Source organism: Crinia signifera, chromosome 7, assembly GCF_055691185.1.
Source record: "Crinia signifera chromosome 7, ASM5569118v1, whole genome shotgun sequence".
NCBI lineage: Eukaryota > Metazoa > Chordata > Amphibia > Anura > Myobatrachidae > Crinia > Crinia signifera.
This window is the reverse complement of record NC_139223.1, coordinates 88,035,328-88,052,251: the sequence shown is the minus strand read 5'-3', so window position 1 is coordinate 88,052,251 and position 16,924 is coordinate 88,035,328. Positions and strand designations below refer to the sequence as shown.

At 41.5% G+C, this 16,924-nt stretch overlaps 1 protein-coding gene across 2 annotated transcripts; it reads right to left on the bottom strand.

Moving 5' to 3' along the window:
• Nucleotides 1-4,270: 4,270 nt before the first annotated feature.
• Nucleotides 4,271-15,784, bottom strand: TMEM11 (transmembrane protein 11). Of its 2 annotated transcripts, XM_083153455.1 has the most exons (3): nt 15,586-15,784; nt 14,766-14,780; nt 4,271-5,202 (listed from the first exon to the last, which is right to left on the bottom strand). In XM_083153455.1, the coding sequence occupies exons 1-3, from the start codon at nt 15,630-15,632 to the stop codon at nt 4,686-4,688; spliced, it is 579 nt and encodes a 192-aa protein (XP_083009581.1). In that variant the 5' UTR covers nt 15,633-15,784; the 3' UTR covers nt 4,271-4,685. The 2 variants fall into 2 exon arrangements, with proteins under 2 accessions (XP_083009581.1, XP_083009582.1); XM_083153456.1 differs by lacking the exon at nt 14,766-14,780 and having other exon boundaries at nt 15,586-15,777.
• Between the last annotated feature and the right edge of the window lie 1,140 nt (nt 15,785-16,924).

Sequence of the window (16,924 nt, the reverse complement as noted above, 5' to 3'; positions counted from 1 at the left end):
AGTTCATCACAATCAGCGTTGTTTGGGAAGAAAAACCCAATGGTGCCTGGAGCAGCTGCTGCTCCAGGCACCATTGGGTTTTTCTTCCCAAACATTCTTCTTTTTCATGCCCGACATTCCACAATCTTGAATAGATGTGGAAACACCCTGGAATAAATAAATATATATATATATATATATATATATATATCTGGCCTATTTGACTAAACTGGATCACCTTTTGAGCAGGAGATGGATGGATGGTTAACCAATACAATGGGATGGGATACATACTTGGGAAATACAGAAAAGCAGCATTCAGAAAGCACAAAAATAATGAGCTACAGGTGTTTCCATATTACTTATGACAACATGGCATGGGAAGCAATTTGTAGTGTGAAATGCAGTGGAGGACAAAGCATAATGACACATAGAAATATTAAATGGGGAAAGGTTGGGTAGTCCAAGTTGCAGCACGACAGGTTATTAGATCAGGCCAAAATTTGTATGATTGGTTTGAAAACTGTAGTCTAAACTCCAGAGAATTAGATAATAAACAGCTTTAAATGCTTCTGCAATGGCTGGATTGTGAGCGCAGCATTTTGGCATCATTATTTGGTTTGGCAACTGCACTGCCAAAGAGCAGGGTAAATTAGAGCATATGGTAAGGACCACAAATAAAAACATTAGAGTGTAGTTGACAACCATTCAGGCTCTGTACAGATCTAGTGTTCTAACGAGAACCAGGAATATTTTAATCAGATCCAAGACATCCTTTTTACACATTTTGAACACACCCGTCTCAGAAGGGTTTTAGATTTGTGAAGGCACGGGTAATTTGTATGATAGTTTTCTTCCATCTGCAATACAAATGCGCTTTCAGCTGATGTTTTTAGGATGTTAGCATAACCTAGGTTTGCTTTCTTTTTACACTGATGTGTTTTGTACAATGTGATTTTGGCTGTTAAGATTTTATTGTTATTAACGAATTAATTTAAGGTCTTGCTTCAAAATTGTGATCCCATATTCCTGGTCCCATTGAATAAATCACAAATGGACATAAAAGTAGCTTGGTGTGTGTATAGGTTGAACACTAATCAAGAAGTAATATAGAAGATCAGTGCATTTGTTTGAACTGCAAAGTAAATACCCAGCTTAAGCTAGGCCAAAACTTCACTATTGATAAAGACCAGGCATGTCTAAACTACGGCCCTCCAGCTGTTGTGAAACTACAAGTCCCATCATGCCTTGCCACAGTTTTGCTATTAGGGAATGTTAAAATTATGGCAAGGCATCCTGAGATGTGTAGTTTCACAACAGCTGGAGGGCCATAGTTTGGACATGCCTGATATAGAGGAAGCCAGAATATGTGGATGCATTAGTGCAACATGAGTTTTGTTGGGAATGCATGTGTATTTCTAGCCCCAGATACAACAGATAGTAGTGTACACATGAATGGAAATATCTAATCATCCATGTGTCAGCAAATCAATGCATAAAAGGATATGGCAGTGGTTCCCAAACTGTGTGCCGTGGCTCCCTGGGGTGCCTCAGGACACTTGCAGGGGTGCCCCGGGTTGGTGGTGCAGGACCAATTCAAATTATTTATGGTTAATTATTTATAGGCAAAACCAGTTCTGGTGGCTTTCAATCATAAAATGTGTACAAACAGATGCTAATACTGCCCTTTACCACATAACTGAACATAAGAATCGCATATAAACTCAATCTATATGTATTGTTTTTGTTTTTTTTACGGCCTAGGGGTGCCGTGAAAAAATTCTGATACTGTAGGGTGCCGTGATTCAAAAAAGATTGGGAACCCATGGGATATGGACATGGGCAAGAGTTTAATTATTTTTCAGACCAAACACCTTAGTAAGAAAAGTGCTTGAAGGGAATGATTGTTGGTGAGCCTCTGGCACCTGAAGGTCAATTTGCCATTTTCACTCCACAAAAGACTACTTTTATTGTATTTATTTTATACTTTGCAGCTGTACTTGGGCAACAAAATATATGTAGTAAATATTTTTTTTTCTCACAATCGGAAAGCCAAAATAAAAAAAATCTTGACACACAAAATACTGCCTATAGTAATGGCAGCCCTGTTTTCACTTTATTCATGATTAAATCAAGCCATAAATAAAGTTGAATATACCAGCATTTTACTAGAACAGAAAGCTTGGGTTTTAACATATCGTTCTACATTGGTAGGAACTTAATCTTTCACAGTGTACCTCATGGTAAACTTATTCCCATTTTATGTTTGTGGGAGGTGTCTCCTAAGAGTACATGAGCTCTGACTGACATGTTGTAGTCTGTAACAGGGCACTCCAAAAAAATAATAAGCTCAGAAATTAAGTGTTTATATTGTAAAAGAAAAATAATCTGCCATTAGTTTTGATAAAATTACCATATATACACTCGAGTATAAGCCTACTTTTTCAGAACAGTTTTTATGCTGAAAAGCCTCCCTCGGCTTATACTCGAGTGAGGGTGCCACTTGAGTCAATAAGTTTTCCCAGTTTTTTGTTGTAAAATTAGGTTCCTCGGCTTATATTTGGGTCAATTTATACTCGAGTATATACGGTAAGTTTTCATATCATGCAAGTAATTTTTTTAATTTTCTTTTTATTGGGGGGGGGGGGAATTATTATTCAAACAGAACTCTACATATAGAAGTTTTTGCTCCAAGCCTTTTTAATAAGTGCAACATGTGGCACTACATACAAAGCATATCTAAAAAACGTTAAGCAAGATATCTCCTACATTTTCTACCTACAGTATTCTGAAAAATATGTACTTCAATCTGAATTGGTTTGACATTTTGCATTTTTTTCCAGTAGCAGTTGACCTAAAATGTTTCCCTACTCCTATAACAAACAGATCATACAGTAAAGTGAATCAGTTGTGATCCCAGCTCTGTTCTGAATATATTGTACATTCTGTGAAATGTATACAAATGCAGAGTGGAATGGTATTCTACAAAATGGCAAAGCAAAACTGCAATGACGGCAGTGACAGAGATTTCTGGTAACTACATTGCACATATTCCCTCATCTCACAGAATCAGAAAAGTGTGTGATGTTGGGTTAATTTCATTTTCAGTGATCCTTACAGTTGTATAATGAAGGTAATTGCCCCATAAGTCATTATAGTGGCGCTTTACACTTCTGGGAAATGTGTTTCAATACAAAACTGAATGCATTCCAACTTCTGCCACAAATAGATCATCTATATTATATTCTTAGATGTTTTATGGAGCAAAAATAGCATAAATAGTATTTTACCATGTATTTTTCAACATACAAGCAAAATCCATACAGAACGAGCCTTCCAATATTATATACTGTATGTATTATTTTAAAGAAATAGCATCTAATATAAAAAAAAAAAAAATGAAGCTTGTGGTATTATTCACATTTCATACATGTGCTAAGCAAAGGTCAGTAAGCAAAAACACACGCCACAAAGATATTTTATAGACAGAATACAACAATACCAACAGCCATGAGCGGACAGAGGTTTAAGGAGTTAACCGGGAGCAAAATTTACTAAAGTAAGTGGGGGCATTGCTCATAATAACCAATCATATTCTAGCATTTCCAAATAGAAATACTGGTAGGGCATGCTGGGATGTGCTGTTCACACCAGCTGGATTGCTACAGGTTGCCTATCTGTTTTAGAATATACCAGATAAAGGTTAGTCAGAAACAAATAGGCTTTTATGGACACCTCCTCCTTCGTTAACCATTATCTTAGTAAAGTCACCTCTAGAAATGACAAAAAAAGTAATAATTCAAGAAAACAAAAAATTAAGCTGTAGGTTTTAAATACTTTTGATAAAAGACCAATTTTGTAAATAGTTGAAGAAAAAAAAAGGAAAGAGTTGTAAGTGCTGCTGTTGTGTTCATCAAGATAAAACAGAAATTTGCCTGGAGAAGAGAGGCCACAAATAAAACCAAATATTAAACTACCACAAACTTCTTTCTGCTGTAATATACATCTATAAACACAGTAAAAGTAACCCAGAATAGCAGACGATTCATAGTCTTTATGGAATTCATAACTGCAATCAATATCCTGGTCTAGCACTTTGAATAACTTACATTGGGCATGCTTTAGCAGGCCCTTTCATTATGTTCTGACCTTTCATTAACCAAAAGCATTTATTTGTGCACAAACTCCATATAATCCTTTCCTTGATTTTAAAAAGGTATTTTTAAATCTGTGTCTTAACAGGTAAAATCCCTGACCGTTCTTAGACACCCTATATGAAGTGGTTGCAGGATAGGAAAAGGCACTTTTATTTTAAAAGTTAAACATGACAAGACTGTTTTTCATAATTATTTTCCATTTTAATTTTCTAAGTCCACAATAGGGAAGCAAGTAAAGCCAATAGTTTATTTTAATAGTCACATGACCTTCTGGCTGGTTAAGTATGGTACAACAAATATTTAAGTGTCTATGTTAAAAAATAAAGGAAAAAAAAACTCCCTCATTTCCCCCTTGTAAAGATATTCCATGTTGTGTTATAAGTTGGGTATACCGACTTGACAGCAGGTCCACATCATCTTAGTATATAGCGCTGAAATTATCAGTGCAGTTGCACTGAAATATTTTTTTCCTTTGAAAAAAAATTCTTTAAGCTCTATCAAATTTCACCAAAAATGTGTTAATGTTGCATCTTCAGCATTCTGTGGAAATCATACAACATACATTTCGTACAGCTTCTTAACACAGTATGCCAGTGCAGCAAGAGCTATCGTGTTTTGTAGTCTCTTTCTATGGACGTCGTCCTTTCTTACAAGCACCACTGGCGTGGAGGAGGTAAGAGTGTGTAGTGGCAGTCTTGATAATTTATAGGCATCGTACTCCACCTGGTATTTGCAGCACGGGTCAAACTGCCAGGAGATTCCATAAAGGGTAGAGCAAGCCAAGCTAATTATACCAGCTGGCAGAGACAAGTAGGGTGTATACTCTGAAGGCAAAATTAGAGGGGTGAGAAGGCAGACTGTACCGGAAAGTACTGCTGTCTTGTGCAGGCAGTTTCCCACGGTGATCCAGCGTGCAGTTTCATCTCCAATGCGAGTTGGTTCAATTACTATATAGTTGTACTGAGCTTCAAGTGCTTGCTCCAGTTCATACTCAAACTGGTCCTGTGCATTCTCACCATTGTAAATCTCATGCACGATGTACCACTCTCCCGTGGAAAAGGGCGCCCTGACAAAGAGAAAATCTTTAGAAGTCTGTACATATATATATATATGCATTATCAGGACATTACAGTAGGCTCATGGTGATTCTCTTATCCCCCCCACCCCCACTACTAGGCATCTCTCTCAGGGGTAGATCTATGAAACAGTGATAATGGAAGAAGTGATAAAGTGCCTGGTACTTTAACACTGGCCAATCAGCTTCTAGCTGTTAAGTTACCAACTGGGTTTAAAAAGGGACAGTTAGGAGCTGATTGGCCAGTGATAAAGTACCAGGCACGTTATCACTTCTCCCTTACCACTGCTTCATACATCTACCCTACAGAGAGATACCTATTCTACCCATACCACATACTCTAGTCTGCAAATTATTAGTTCTTTAGAACGATTACAAAACATAGGACGGAATTCAATTAGCCTTGCTAATTTATCATGGGCTGCTTGATCCCCTAGGGCAGGCATTCCCAATCACGGTCCTCAAGGCACACCAACAGTGCATGTTTTAAGCCCCGTACACACGGGGGGAGATATATTGCTCTGTGTCTCCTGTTCATCAGCGTCCAGAGATGGTCGCTGATGAAAAAGAAACTGCCGGGGGAGGGCCCGGCAGTGGAAATCAGCTGGTCGCAGGAGCATGTTCCTGCGACCAGCGATCACAACAGGGGTAAAAACGTGAGTGCGCACCCAGCGATATATCGCCGGTGCACACTCCCATCGCAGGCAATATGGTTGCTCAGCGACCATATTTCCTACGATATTACACAAAATCGCCCCCGTGTGTACGCACCTTTAGTGATATCCAGGCTTCAGCACAGATGGTTTATTCAGAATCCCTCAGATACTAATTAAGTCACCTGTGCTCAAGCCTGGATATCTACAAAACCTGCACTGTTGGTGTGCCTTGAGGACCGTGGTTGGGAATGCCTGCCCTAGGGCTATCAGATTATTCCAAAAGTGCAGTCTGAACAGACCCAAAAAGAACAATGCACAGACGGTGTCATGGTTAGCATTACTGCCTCACAGCACTGAGGTCATGGGTTTGATCCCCACCATGGCCCTAACTGTGCAGAGTTTGGGTATTTTCCCTGTACTTGCGTGGGTTTACTCTGGTTTCCTCCCAAAATCCAAAAATATACTGGTAGGTTAATTGGCGTCCAATAAAATTAACCCTAGAATGTATGTGTGTGTGCGCATGTACATGTGGTAGGGAATATAGATTGTAAGCTCCACCGGGGCAGGGACTGTTCAAATATTCTCTGTAAAGCGCTACGGAATATGTGTGCACTATATAAGAAACTGGTAATAAATAAATTTGCAGCACAATTTAACACATAAGACCATGAATTTATCCCAGATCCCATTTGTTAACACACCAAAACCTCTGTAAGTTGGGGTCAACTCCATGATTCACACCACAGGCAGACCAATGGGTTTGGGGAGTTACAAGACAGGCAGAAAGATCAAGTTCATTGGATCTGGGATTTGAAATGAGCTTTTGCCTTGCTTAATTGCTAATATGGGTCATATTGGGACATAATCGCAGAGATGGTCAAAGTATTGTTTGTATGCCTTCTGCTGCTGAATTCTTTGTGCCTCACCTATCTTCTACTTTGGATACGGTCATTGGGTCTAAAGCAACTAGGTCGACATGGGTCTAGGTCGACACAAGCATTAGGGTGACAGTCAAAAGGTCAACATGGAGTTTTTCACAGTTTTTTGAGCCGACAGGAGGTATTTCATGCCCTACCATCCACTAGGGCATGGTCGGAGAATAAAATAGGGTACTTATGTAGTATCTGGGCTGCCGATTTCTAAATCGGGTACATCGCATCGCATCGCATGCGACCATCGGATGCGATGACCCGATTTTTCCATAGGAATCAATGTTAAAATGGACTGAGTCCATTTTAACATGGAATTCAATGGGAAAAAGGGGTCCTTTTCATACCCCTACTATCCAAGTGGGCATGGAGTTGGATATAAACCTGTGGCGAGCGTAGCGAGCCACCGAGCCCGAAGCGTGGTGAGCGTAGCGAGCCCCGCGAGGGGACACAGAATACCGTCCCCTCGCCACGCTTCGGGCTCGGTGGCTCGCTACGCTCGCCACAGGTTTATATCCAACTCCATGCCCACTTGGATAGTAGGGGTATGAAAAGGACCCCTTTTTCCCATTGAATTCCATGTTAAAATGGACTCAGTCCATTTTAACATTGATTCCTATGGAAAAATCGGGTCATCGCATCCGATGGTCGCATGCGATGCGATATCGCATCTGATTGTATGCCTTAACTTAAGGCATACAATCAAAAAATCGGCAGCCCAGATACTACATAAGTACCTAAAATAGTGTGGCGAGCGTAGCGAGGCACCCTGCCTGAAGCATGGCGAGCGAAACGAGAGGATGTGGTGCACTTCAAATCGTGTCCATGTCGACAGGGTCGACATTCAGGTAGAAAAACTGTGAAAAACCCCATGTCGACCTTGCCCATGTCAACCTAATGCTTGTGTCGACCTAGGCCCATGTCGACCTAGTTGTTGTAGACCAAACGATCCCAACCCGTTCTACTTAAAAATGTGTATTTCTGTCAAATAGAGGGAAGTCTGTCTCAAGCACTGTCCGGGAGCGACTGCAGAAAATAAGAACTAGAATTTTACAGGTTGGTATCATAACAAAGGTTATGGTAAAAAAAAAAAATATAAGGCTAGTCTATTTGAATGCAGACCCATTGTGGCTCTACTTGTGTCTGTAACAGTGACATTTTGAAGGTCAACTCCATTTTCAGAAAATTCTTATGTTGGCATATAATCTTATTTTCATTTCCTTTAGTTCTTGCAGATCTGCTTCTGTCTGGGAGGTGGGGAAGCTGCCATGGATGAGGATAAATACTAATAGAAATTGTATTCACAGTCATGCAAGGTTAAGAAGATCAGAGATTCCTTCTAATGTTCATTAATAATTTGATTACCATTGAATCCTGAGGGTGCTAATAGGACGGCCAAACTCAGGCTGTGTGTTCCAGAGATTCACGAAAGAAAACCTCTGAATTGCAGGATAACTGGGATTGACACTACAGATGCCACATACCGCACCACTCAGCTGGGAAATGCTGTATGGTAGTCTTTAAGTAGGCAGGTGTGGCTAAAGAGGTGGAGCTACGCAGTGTGAACTCTGACCTAACTCCGCACAGTTGGTTATGGTCTGAGCCAGTGACTGATGGTTATAAGCACTGTCTGGTGGATCATTCCATGTTACCAGTTTTCATGTCAAGCTTTGCTCAAAATGAAAGCACATCATGTACCACACAAAACATTTACTTTGTACAAAATAATCAAAACACATGCTCAAAAAATATATTTCACATGATCTTTTTAGTCAAAATGTAATGTTTATTATCATGGAATGACACGCGCAAATTAATCCCCAAATCCTGGCATTTGTAAGCTCCTACTCACCTCCTACTCATAGTAGGACTTTTCACACATTTTACCCATCTTACCAAATACTTTACACAGGTTTAGTATGCAATTTTTTTCTTGAACACACATTTTCATATTGCTCCATCTAAAGTGACGGGCGATAGGCACCAAAAGATTTTAATCATCCCCTCTGAGCCAAATAGTTAATTACAATATGAGGAAAATACTACTAGTAATGTCAGGCATCCTTTGAATAATATGACCAGTGCATATATATGGTGGTACATTTTACAAACGATATCCTTAATAAAAATACGTGTATGTATACCTTACCATGGCTAATTGAATTCCCACTTGATGTCTCATGAACTGTCTGAATCATGTAATTATAAAAACCCAGACAATAGGTACTTAGTAAGGATACCAGTTTTAGAGCATTGATTCCGGTATATAATCGATTTCGGTATATCACTGGAGAAAAACTAATAAATATAGAATTGGTAGCACTTTTTAGGTAGCCAAAGTTTTGATTCTTAAGTACACTCAGTGCTTGAGTGGACACCCATAGAGGGACAAAGTGCCGGCATTGCGGCGGTCGGTATTTAGTCCGTCGGCATATGGACTGCATCCCCTACTAATAATGGATATTGCTTTTAAGTAGTACTGCATAATATTTTGTCTCTAGGTGTGGGTAGTTTATTTATATTAATTGAGATCAATTCGTTAATTAGCCGGAAAGCCTTCCATGGTATTACCATAATAATTATGTATAATTATGCACTAGTAGTAGTCAATAAAGCCTATAATAAACATAGAACATATTGCCTGATGTAGTTAGAGTACTTTTCGTAAAGAAATGCACCAAAATACAATTAATATTGCTTGTGATTTCTCAACACTTTAGATGGGGATTGGGTGCAATATAATCATTGAATATCATCCTACAGTTTGTTTCTATGTTACCTGTGCAAAGGTAAGGTGAAGGTCAATAGATCAGCACCAAAAGACCTAGGTAGGTTGTACTCTTGCATGACTCATAATGCTCGCCAGAAAACCATTGGCAAAAAATGGACTTTTCAGAAAGTTTGAAGCCTTTAAGCTGGATACACATTGAGCAATATATCACCTGATATGGCAGATCAGATGACATCACTCACATCAGCGCATATAGTGTAGGGTGTATAAATTATATTATATTTTTATTTATAAGGCGCCAAGTGGTACGCAGCACCATACATATAGAACACAGAACAGTATAGGGTACACAGAACTAGACATAATACTATTAAAGCATAATTCTTAGTACACAATACAGCTGACATATAGGGAAGTGAATGAGAATAGATGCAGGTATAGATTGTAGGTGAGTAAGAGAGCTGTAATTGAAATGCAAGAAGGGTGATGTGAGAACAGGAGGGAAGAGGGCCCTGCTCTAAGAAGCTTACAATCTAGAGGGAGGTGGAGGCAAACAAGTGACATGAGGTGCAGGTAAGGAGACCTGAGGCAAGAAGTGGGCATGGCAGGGATGGTCAGACATGAGGCAGCAGGTAGAGAGAATGGGCAAAGAAGTCCTCTCCCCCTCCACCTGCACCCTTGACCCCTAACAGACCTGCACTGCCACCTATGCCATGCTAGTGCTGTCACTAGCGATATCATGGAGTTTGATGTACTGCACATCAAACCAGACAAGATGCTAATGAAGGACAGATCATTATTGTTCTATTCTTTATTAAAATTGTGCCAGTGTGTATTGGCAATCTCCGCTGACATGCATTCCTTGCGATATCAGAATGAATGCCTGTCACCCCAGTGTATACCCAGCTTTAGGAGGAATGAAAAGAAAGTATATATACACCGTTTTCAAACTATATTTTTACTCCCTGATTGTATAATTGTGCGACACACACACACACACACACAACTGTGGTTCTGGGAAGAGGAATATAGAAGGCAAGAGGTAACAAAACTTTCCATTGTGAAAATAAAAAACTTATAAATATATATAATGTTTAACAAGTACACCCATTGTCACTACAGCAAAGCATATATCTACATTAAGTTGTACAAAGTTAAATAGAATTATAACTTAAAAACCATGTTTAGCAATTATTGGGCTGGCAATGAAATAAAATCAAGTCCTGTTGTGCATATCCTGTTTCTGACAGGATGTTTCTACACTATACGGCCTGTATATAGATAGGAGACACAGAATGACATTGGAAAACGTTCTAACATAGGGAGAGGTGAAAGAGGGGTATGTTCATGAGCACTATGCACTGGATTGCATCAAAAATTAACGATCCCTTATATGTAAGATATTGCAAAAGCAGCCCTGTAGGTTTCAATTTGGTCGCTAAATTGGGAAAATGTACCAAACTCTGAAAATTGGCACAATTGGCAATGCCATGTTTCACAAACACTTTGAATGAACGATCCTTTCTATTAAACGACTAACAATTTACCGGCACCAAAATTCTGACTGCTGTCAGAACACCAGGACTTCCACAAGTATGATAATGCCAATGACAGAATCCCAACAGCCGGCATCTTGAATGTAAGTAAGGGTTCGGCTACTGCAGGGCTGGGCAATTGCGGCCCTCCAGATGTTGATGAACTACACATCCCAGCATGCCTTGCATCAGTTTCAGCATGGCCACATAGCAAAACTAATGCAAAGCATCCTGGGATGTGTAGTTCATCAACATCTGGAGGGCCGCAATTGCCCAGCCCTGGGCTACGGGGATGGTGGGTTAAGTTTAGCCACTTAGAAGGGGGTGGGGAGGATCAAGGCCTTACTAAGCGGTATCTTAAAAAAAAAAAAAAAAAATCGAATGCGCATGCTCAATATCGTTACGGATGCTAGCTCCCGCACATAATTAATGTCCCTCCCCGGCTAACCATACAGACACATTTTGGCTATGTAACCAACAACACACTTATTCAGTGGGGTCCCAGTGACGTCACTGATGATACCATTAAATATGCATGCACAATATCATCCACCCATGACATAACTGACATTGTTAAATAGAACAGCGGTCTTGCAGGTAGTGGCGGACTTTGGAGGTTAGGGTTAAGCACTTGCGGGGAGGGTTATGGTCAGAATCTGGGTTTGAAGATTGTAGGCCATTCCATAAAAAGTTTAAAAAAAAACTGACATACATTTTTTAAAACCAATACTTTTAGTAAGTAAAATTAGGTGCAACACATTTTTCCGATACTGGTGATGAGAAATGTGCCAACACGAATATATCTGTAAATGTTAATCCTAATTAAGCTAGATACTATTGGAAACAACAGCACCTGAATGCCAGTTGTTCTAAAGGAAGTATAAAAGGTTTGTTTGTACTCAATAATATAAAGAGGGGGGGCAGACAGACAGGGGTGACACCGGAGGGGTAGACAGGGCGAGGAATAGAAGGACAGTTGGCTGGGTTTGGTGAAGAAGTGGGTCTTAAGAGCCGTTTGAAGTTCTGTATAGAAGTGGAGAGTCTGAGGGGGAGAGGTAGAGAATGCCAATGTAAGGGAGCAGCACATGAAAAATCTTAGAGGTAGGAGTGGGAGGAGGTAATAAGTCGGCAGGAGAGCCGACGGGTGTTAGCTGAGCGAAGGGGACGAGTGGGAGTGTAATGGTATATAAGTCAGAGATGTAAATGGCAGAGGAGTGACGGCTTTGTAAGTGAGTGGGAGAAGTTTGAATTTAATTCTGAAAGGGAAGCCAGTGAAGGGCTTGTAGAAGAGGGGAGGTGGAGGTAGTGCGTTACGTGAGGAAGATGAGTCGGGCTGCAGCATTGAGGATAGATTGGAGTGGAGGCAGGCATTTGTCAGGGATACCAGTTAGAAGGAGATTGCAGAAGTCCAGCCTGGATATGATCAGTGAGTGGATAATAGTCTTAGTGGTATCCCGAGTGAGGAAAGGTCTAATTCTGGAAATATTTTTTAGATGAAAATAGCAGGTTTGTGAGAGGTGCTGAATATGTGGTTTGAAGGAGAGAGAGGAGTCAAGGATTACTCCAAGACAGCGTACTTGGGAGCTAGAGGTGATAGTCGTGCCATCAATAGATAATGAGATTGTCGGACGCAAGGTTGTGCGGGAGGGTGGGAAGATGATCATCTCATCTCATCTCTCAGAGATGATATTAAAAGTCAAAAGAACTAATGAGCTCACTTAATGAGGATGTAGTGTTCATTCTAGCACCCGCCATCTTTGAAAACCCATGCAGTTCCTCTTCCCTGCCAGGGGTGTTGCGGTCTGCTGTGGTGTTTCTAGCACAGGTCTGGTTTGCATATCAGTGCTGATATACAGACCACACTCTGCTAGAATCTGGTTTTCATTTCACTCACAGCTCTCCTTTACTCCAACACTCAGTGACCATCTTCGTCTGCATACTCATCTCCATCATTGGCCTCAAGCCTCTAGTATGTTGATTGAGTCCTCACTACTTACATTTAAGCTGTAATGTGTATTGAACTGTGGTGCTCTTTATTTGTACTGTATTTTTGTTATTTATTTAATGTTATGCCAAGTTTTGTCTCCCTGTATTGTTCCTTTGTACGGCGCTGTGAAACACTTGTGGCACCTTATAAATAAAATAATAATAATAAAAAAAGAAGACAGCGACACCCCAGGCAGGGAAGAGGAACTGCATGGATTTTAAAAGATGGCAGGTGCTAGAATGAACACTAAGGATGAGAGAGAAAAGAAGAAGAGGACCAAGAACAGAACCTTGTGGGACACCAACGGAAGAAGAATAAGCAGAGTGTAGTGTCCCTTAGATTTGGTAGCATGAAGATCACTGCAGACTTTTGTGAGGGCAGTTTCAGTGAAGTGGAGAGAATGGAAGCCAGATTGGAATGGGTCAAGCAGAGTGGGAGGAAAGAAAGTCTGTGCATTTACTACTAAAATAATAAAACCTTTTTGTTTCTGTACAAAAAGCTAATGCAAAAATATTTATTATTAACATAATTAAACCATTAGACATGCTTACCCTGCACAGGAAAAATCAGAACCCAAATCCGGTCTAATTGTACAGAGCTTTATTGTACAGAGCTTTAATGTTATGTTACCTTATGTGTTTTGAGTACGGCATAATCACAAATGCATTGTATTTTTTTTTTTATGGTAACCCCTTTCGGTACTTGTGTATTATCACGGCGCCCCCGATATGTGATCGCTCGATTTTTCATCGCATGCCATACACCCGATGCACTGCGATTTTAGCCCCCTATGCAATGAAAAATTGTATAAGCACCCTAATGGGTGCTTACAATGTTAAATGCACCCCCCACGCCACCCCCCAGTATAAACGTGAACCCAAAGCGTGGCGAGCGCAGCGAGCCCACGAGGGGAGGCGGTACACGTCCTCCGACCTTTTCATACCCCCACTATCCACGTCGGCGTGGAGTTGACTTTATAAAGTGTGGTGAGCGCAGCGAGCCACCGAGCCCGAAGCGTGGCGAGCGCAGCAAGCCCCACAAGGGGACGCGTATACCTGTGAAGTTATGCGCGTCCGCTCGCCACGCTTCGGGCTCAGTGGCTCGCCACACTTTATAAAATCAACTCCACGCCGAAGTGGATAGTGGGGGTATGAAAAGGTCGGAGGACGCGTACCGCTGCGCTCGCCACGCTTCGGGTTCACGTTTATACTGGGGGGTGGCGTGGGGGTGCATTTAACATTGTAAGCACCCATTAGGGTGCTTATACAAGTTATAATCGCCTCCCATCGCATTGTATGCGATATACAATGCCATACCATTTTAAAATTGTAAGACATTGTAGAACATCGCGCGATATCGCATGCCTTATGGTATACGATGGGCGCCGTGATAATACACAAGTACCCCACTTTCTTTTTAAACTTATATTAATAGAATTAACTTAATGCTTTAACTGATTTATGATATAAGAAAGTTCAAAATTAATTATACAACCTTATTCATGGATTGGGACTTATTAAAAGGGGACCCAAACATCCCACTCCCATGTGTTTTATTTTTAACATTGCCAAGTAATTTCTTATTGCCAGAATGATGCTATAATAATCACTGGGCCTAAATGCAATTATAGATAAATATGGCCCCTTGTATTTTTATTATGTTCATTGCCTACACCACTATCACACACAAAGTATCAAATACATTAAGCATAGTCACCTTGCTGGATGGGATCTGTTGCAGTTAGCAGAAGGAAAGGTAGGGGGGGAAACACAAAATACTTATGTCATACAAGTAAAAATGGCAACATGCATATGTGTATGTGTGTGTGTGTGTATTTCAACGTGTGAGTGTGTGGTGGCAAAAAAAAAAAAAGAGTATGTGTGTCTTTGACAACATATAAAATGTATATATTTTTTATTGTCTACCTTAAATATGCCGGAGTTACATGTCAGCACTACACTACTAATGTGGTCTTTTGCAATCCTCCACATTAATAACCTTACCGATTATTAGCTCTCACAAACACTGCATTTTATTGTCATTAAAGCACAATTTAATGTCATGCAGAAGTGGACTACATCCCTACCACTAGCACCCTAGCGGCCTTCACCAGGCCCCTGCCCACAGCCAGAGCCCCCCGGACACACATGTCACATTGGGAAAGGCCAATGGCTAGGTGCCTTCCTTCATCTGACATGTCTGTGGGACGGTCATATAAGAGGGGCGCAGCGTGTTATATGCACTCCTGCACTAAAAAATATAAAGAAAACGTCTGCTGCTTCCCATCTGCCCCTGCCCAGGCGTGGTCACACACGTGTAAGATGCCCACGACCACCTCCCCTCGGGTTTTGCCTGACCTCGGGCCTGGCACAGCTGAGCAGCAGCACACATGATGCACCCCTGTTACAGGCACAGAGGGCGCGACCGCTACTTCAGGGAATCGCGATACGTCATAATCACGAGTGTTAAGTCGAGTCGCCCACCCGGGGGACTGATGCTCCCTGTCTCGCTTCTATTGATCGTGGACCATACTCACCTATCTCTGCCTCCCAGCCCAGCGCGCCTCCTTCCCCAAGTGGCCATCTTGGAGACTCGGCTCCCAGTTGTCTCACTGTGTTCTGCGCATTTCCCGGGGGGTGATGGGAAATATAGTCCGCAGAAAACTGAACACTATGTAAAATGGCGATTCACTACAAATCCCAGCCTCCCTGCACACTCTGTTACCGGGTCGCTGAGTGTCAGACGGAAGCTGTGGTTCATCATATGCTCGCACACAGATGGATGATTGGCCTAGTCAGACATGGCAGCAATGCCAGCAGCTTCTGATCTAACTGTGTTCAGGCCACAAAAGGAGTCAGTGTCAATTATGGCGGGATCAGGGTGCTGGTGCTAGCTGCTGCTTAGGCGGGACACGGTCGTATTGTCAACAGCACAGGTCGACAGTCATAAGGTAGACACCGTTGGGTCGACATGGGTAAAGGTCGACAGGTGTCTAGGTCGACATGGGTTTTTTTCACTATTTTTTGACATGTGCCAACAGTCGGTATTTCATGCCATAACAGAATAAAATAGTGTGCCCGAAGCATAGCGTGCGGCTGCGGTTCACTTCCAACTGTGTCCATGTCGACTGTGTCGACAATCAGGTAAAAAAAAAAAAGTGAAAAAAACCCATGTCGACCTAACCCATGTTGACCTAATGCATGTGTCGACCTAAAACAATGTCGACCTAGAACCCTGTCGGCCTTGCCACCTGTCGGCCCAACGGTGTTGACCTAATGACTGTCGACCTAAGTGTGGTTGATAAAACGATCCACACCCACTTAGGCTGCTGTCATCTGTGGAAAGAGGGATGTCTCTGCCTCATTATGGGGCAGCATGAACGGTGTAATGATTATATTAAAGGCCTCCATACAGGGACGTAGCAAGACCTTTGTGGACCCCATTTAGCAAGATTTTGAAAGGGTCTGATGGCGACCCGAGAGAGGTACAGGATGGGGGATTGAGGTCAAATAAAAATGTAGGGGATGGGGCCTGAAAGTGGATGGTGGTGTTAACGGGTATGGATCATATGGTCGACCATAAGTTGGTCGACATACTGAAAGATCAACATGGGTCTAGGTCATTAGGTCGACACAAGCATTAGGTCGACATGGGCAAGGTTGAGAGTCAAAAGGTTGACTTGGGGGTCTTTACTGTTTTTTTGACCCAAATGTCGACACAGTCGACATGAACACTGAAACATCGCACCACGTCCCCTCACATGGCTCGCTGCGCTTGCCATGGTACCTCAATATGCTCGGCACACTATTTGATCACACCACACCCTAGTGCAGTGTTTTTCAACCACTGTGCCGTGGCACACTAGTGTGCCTTCA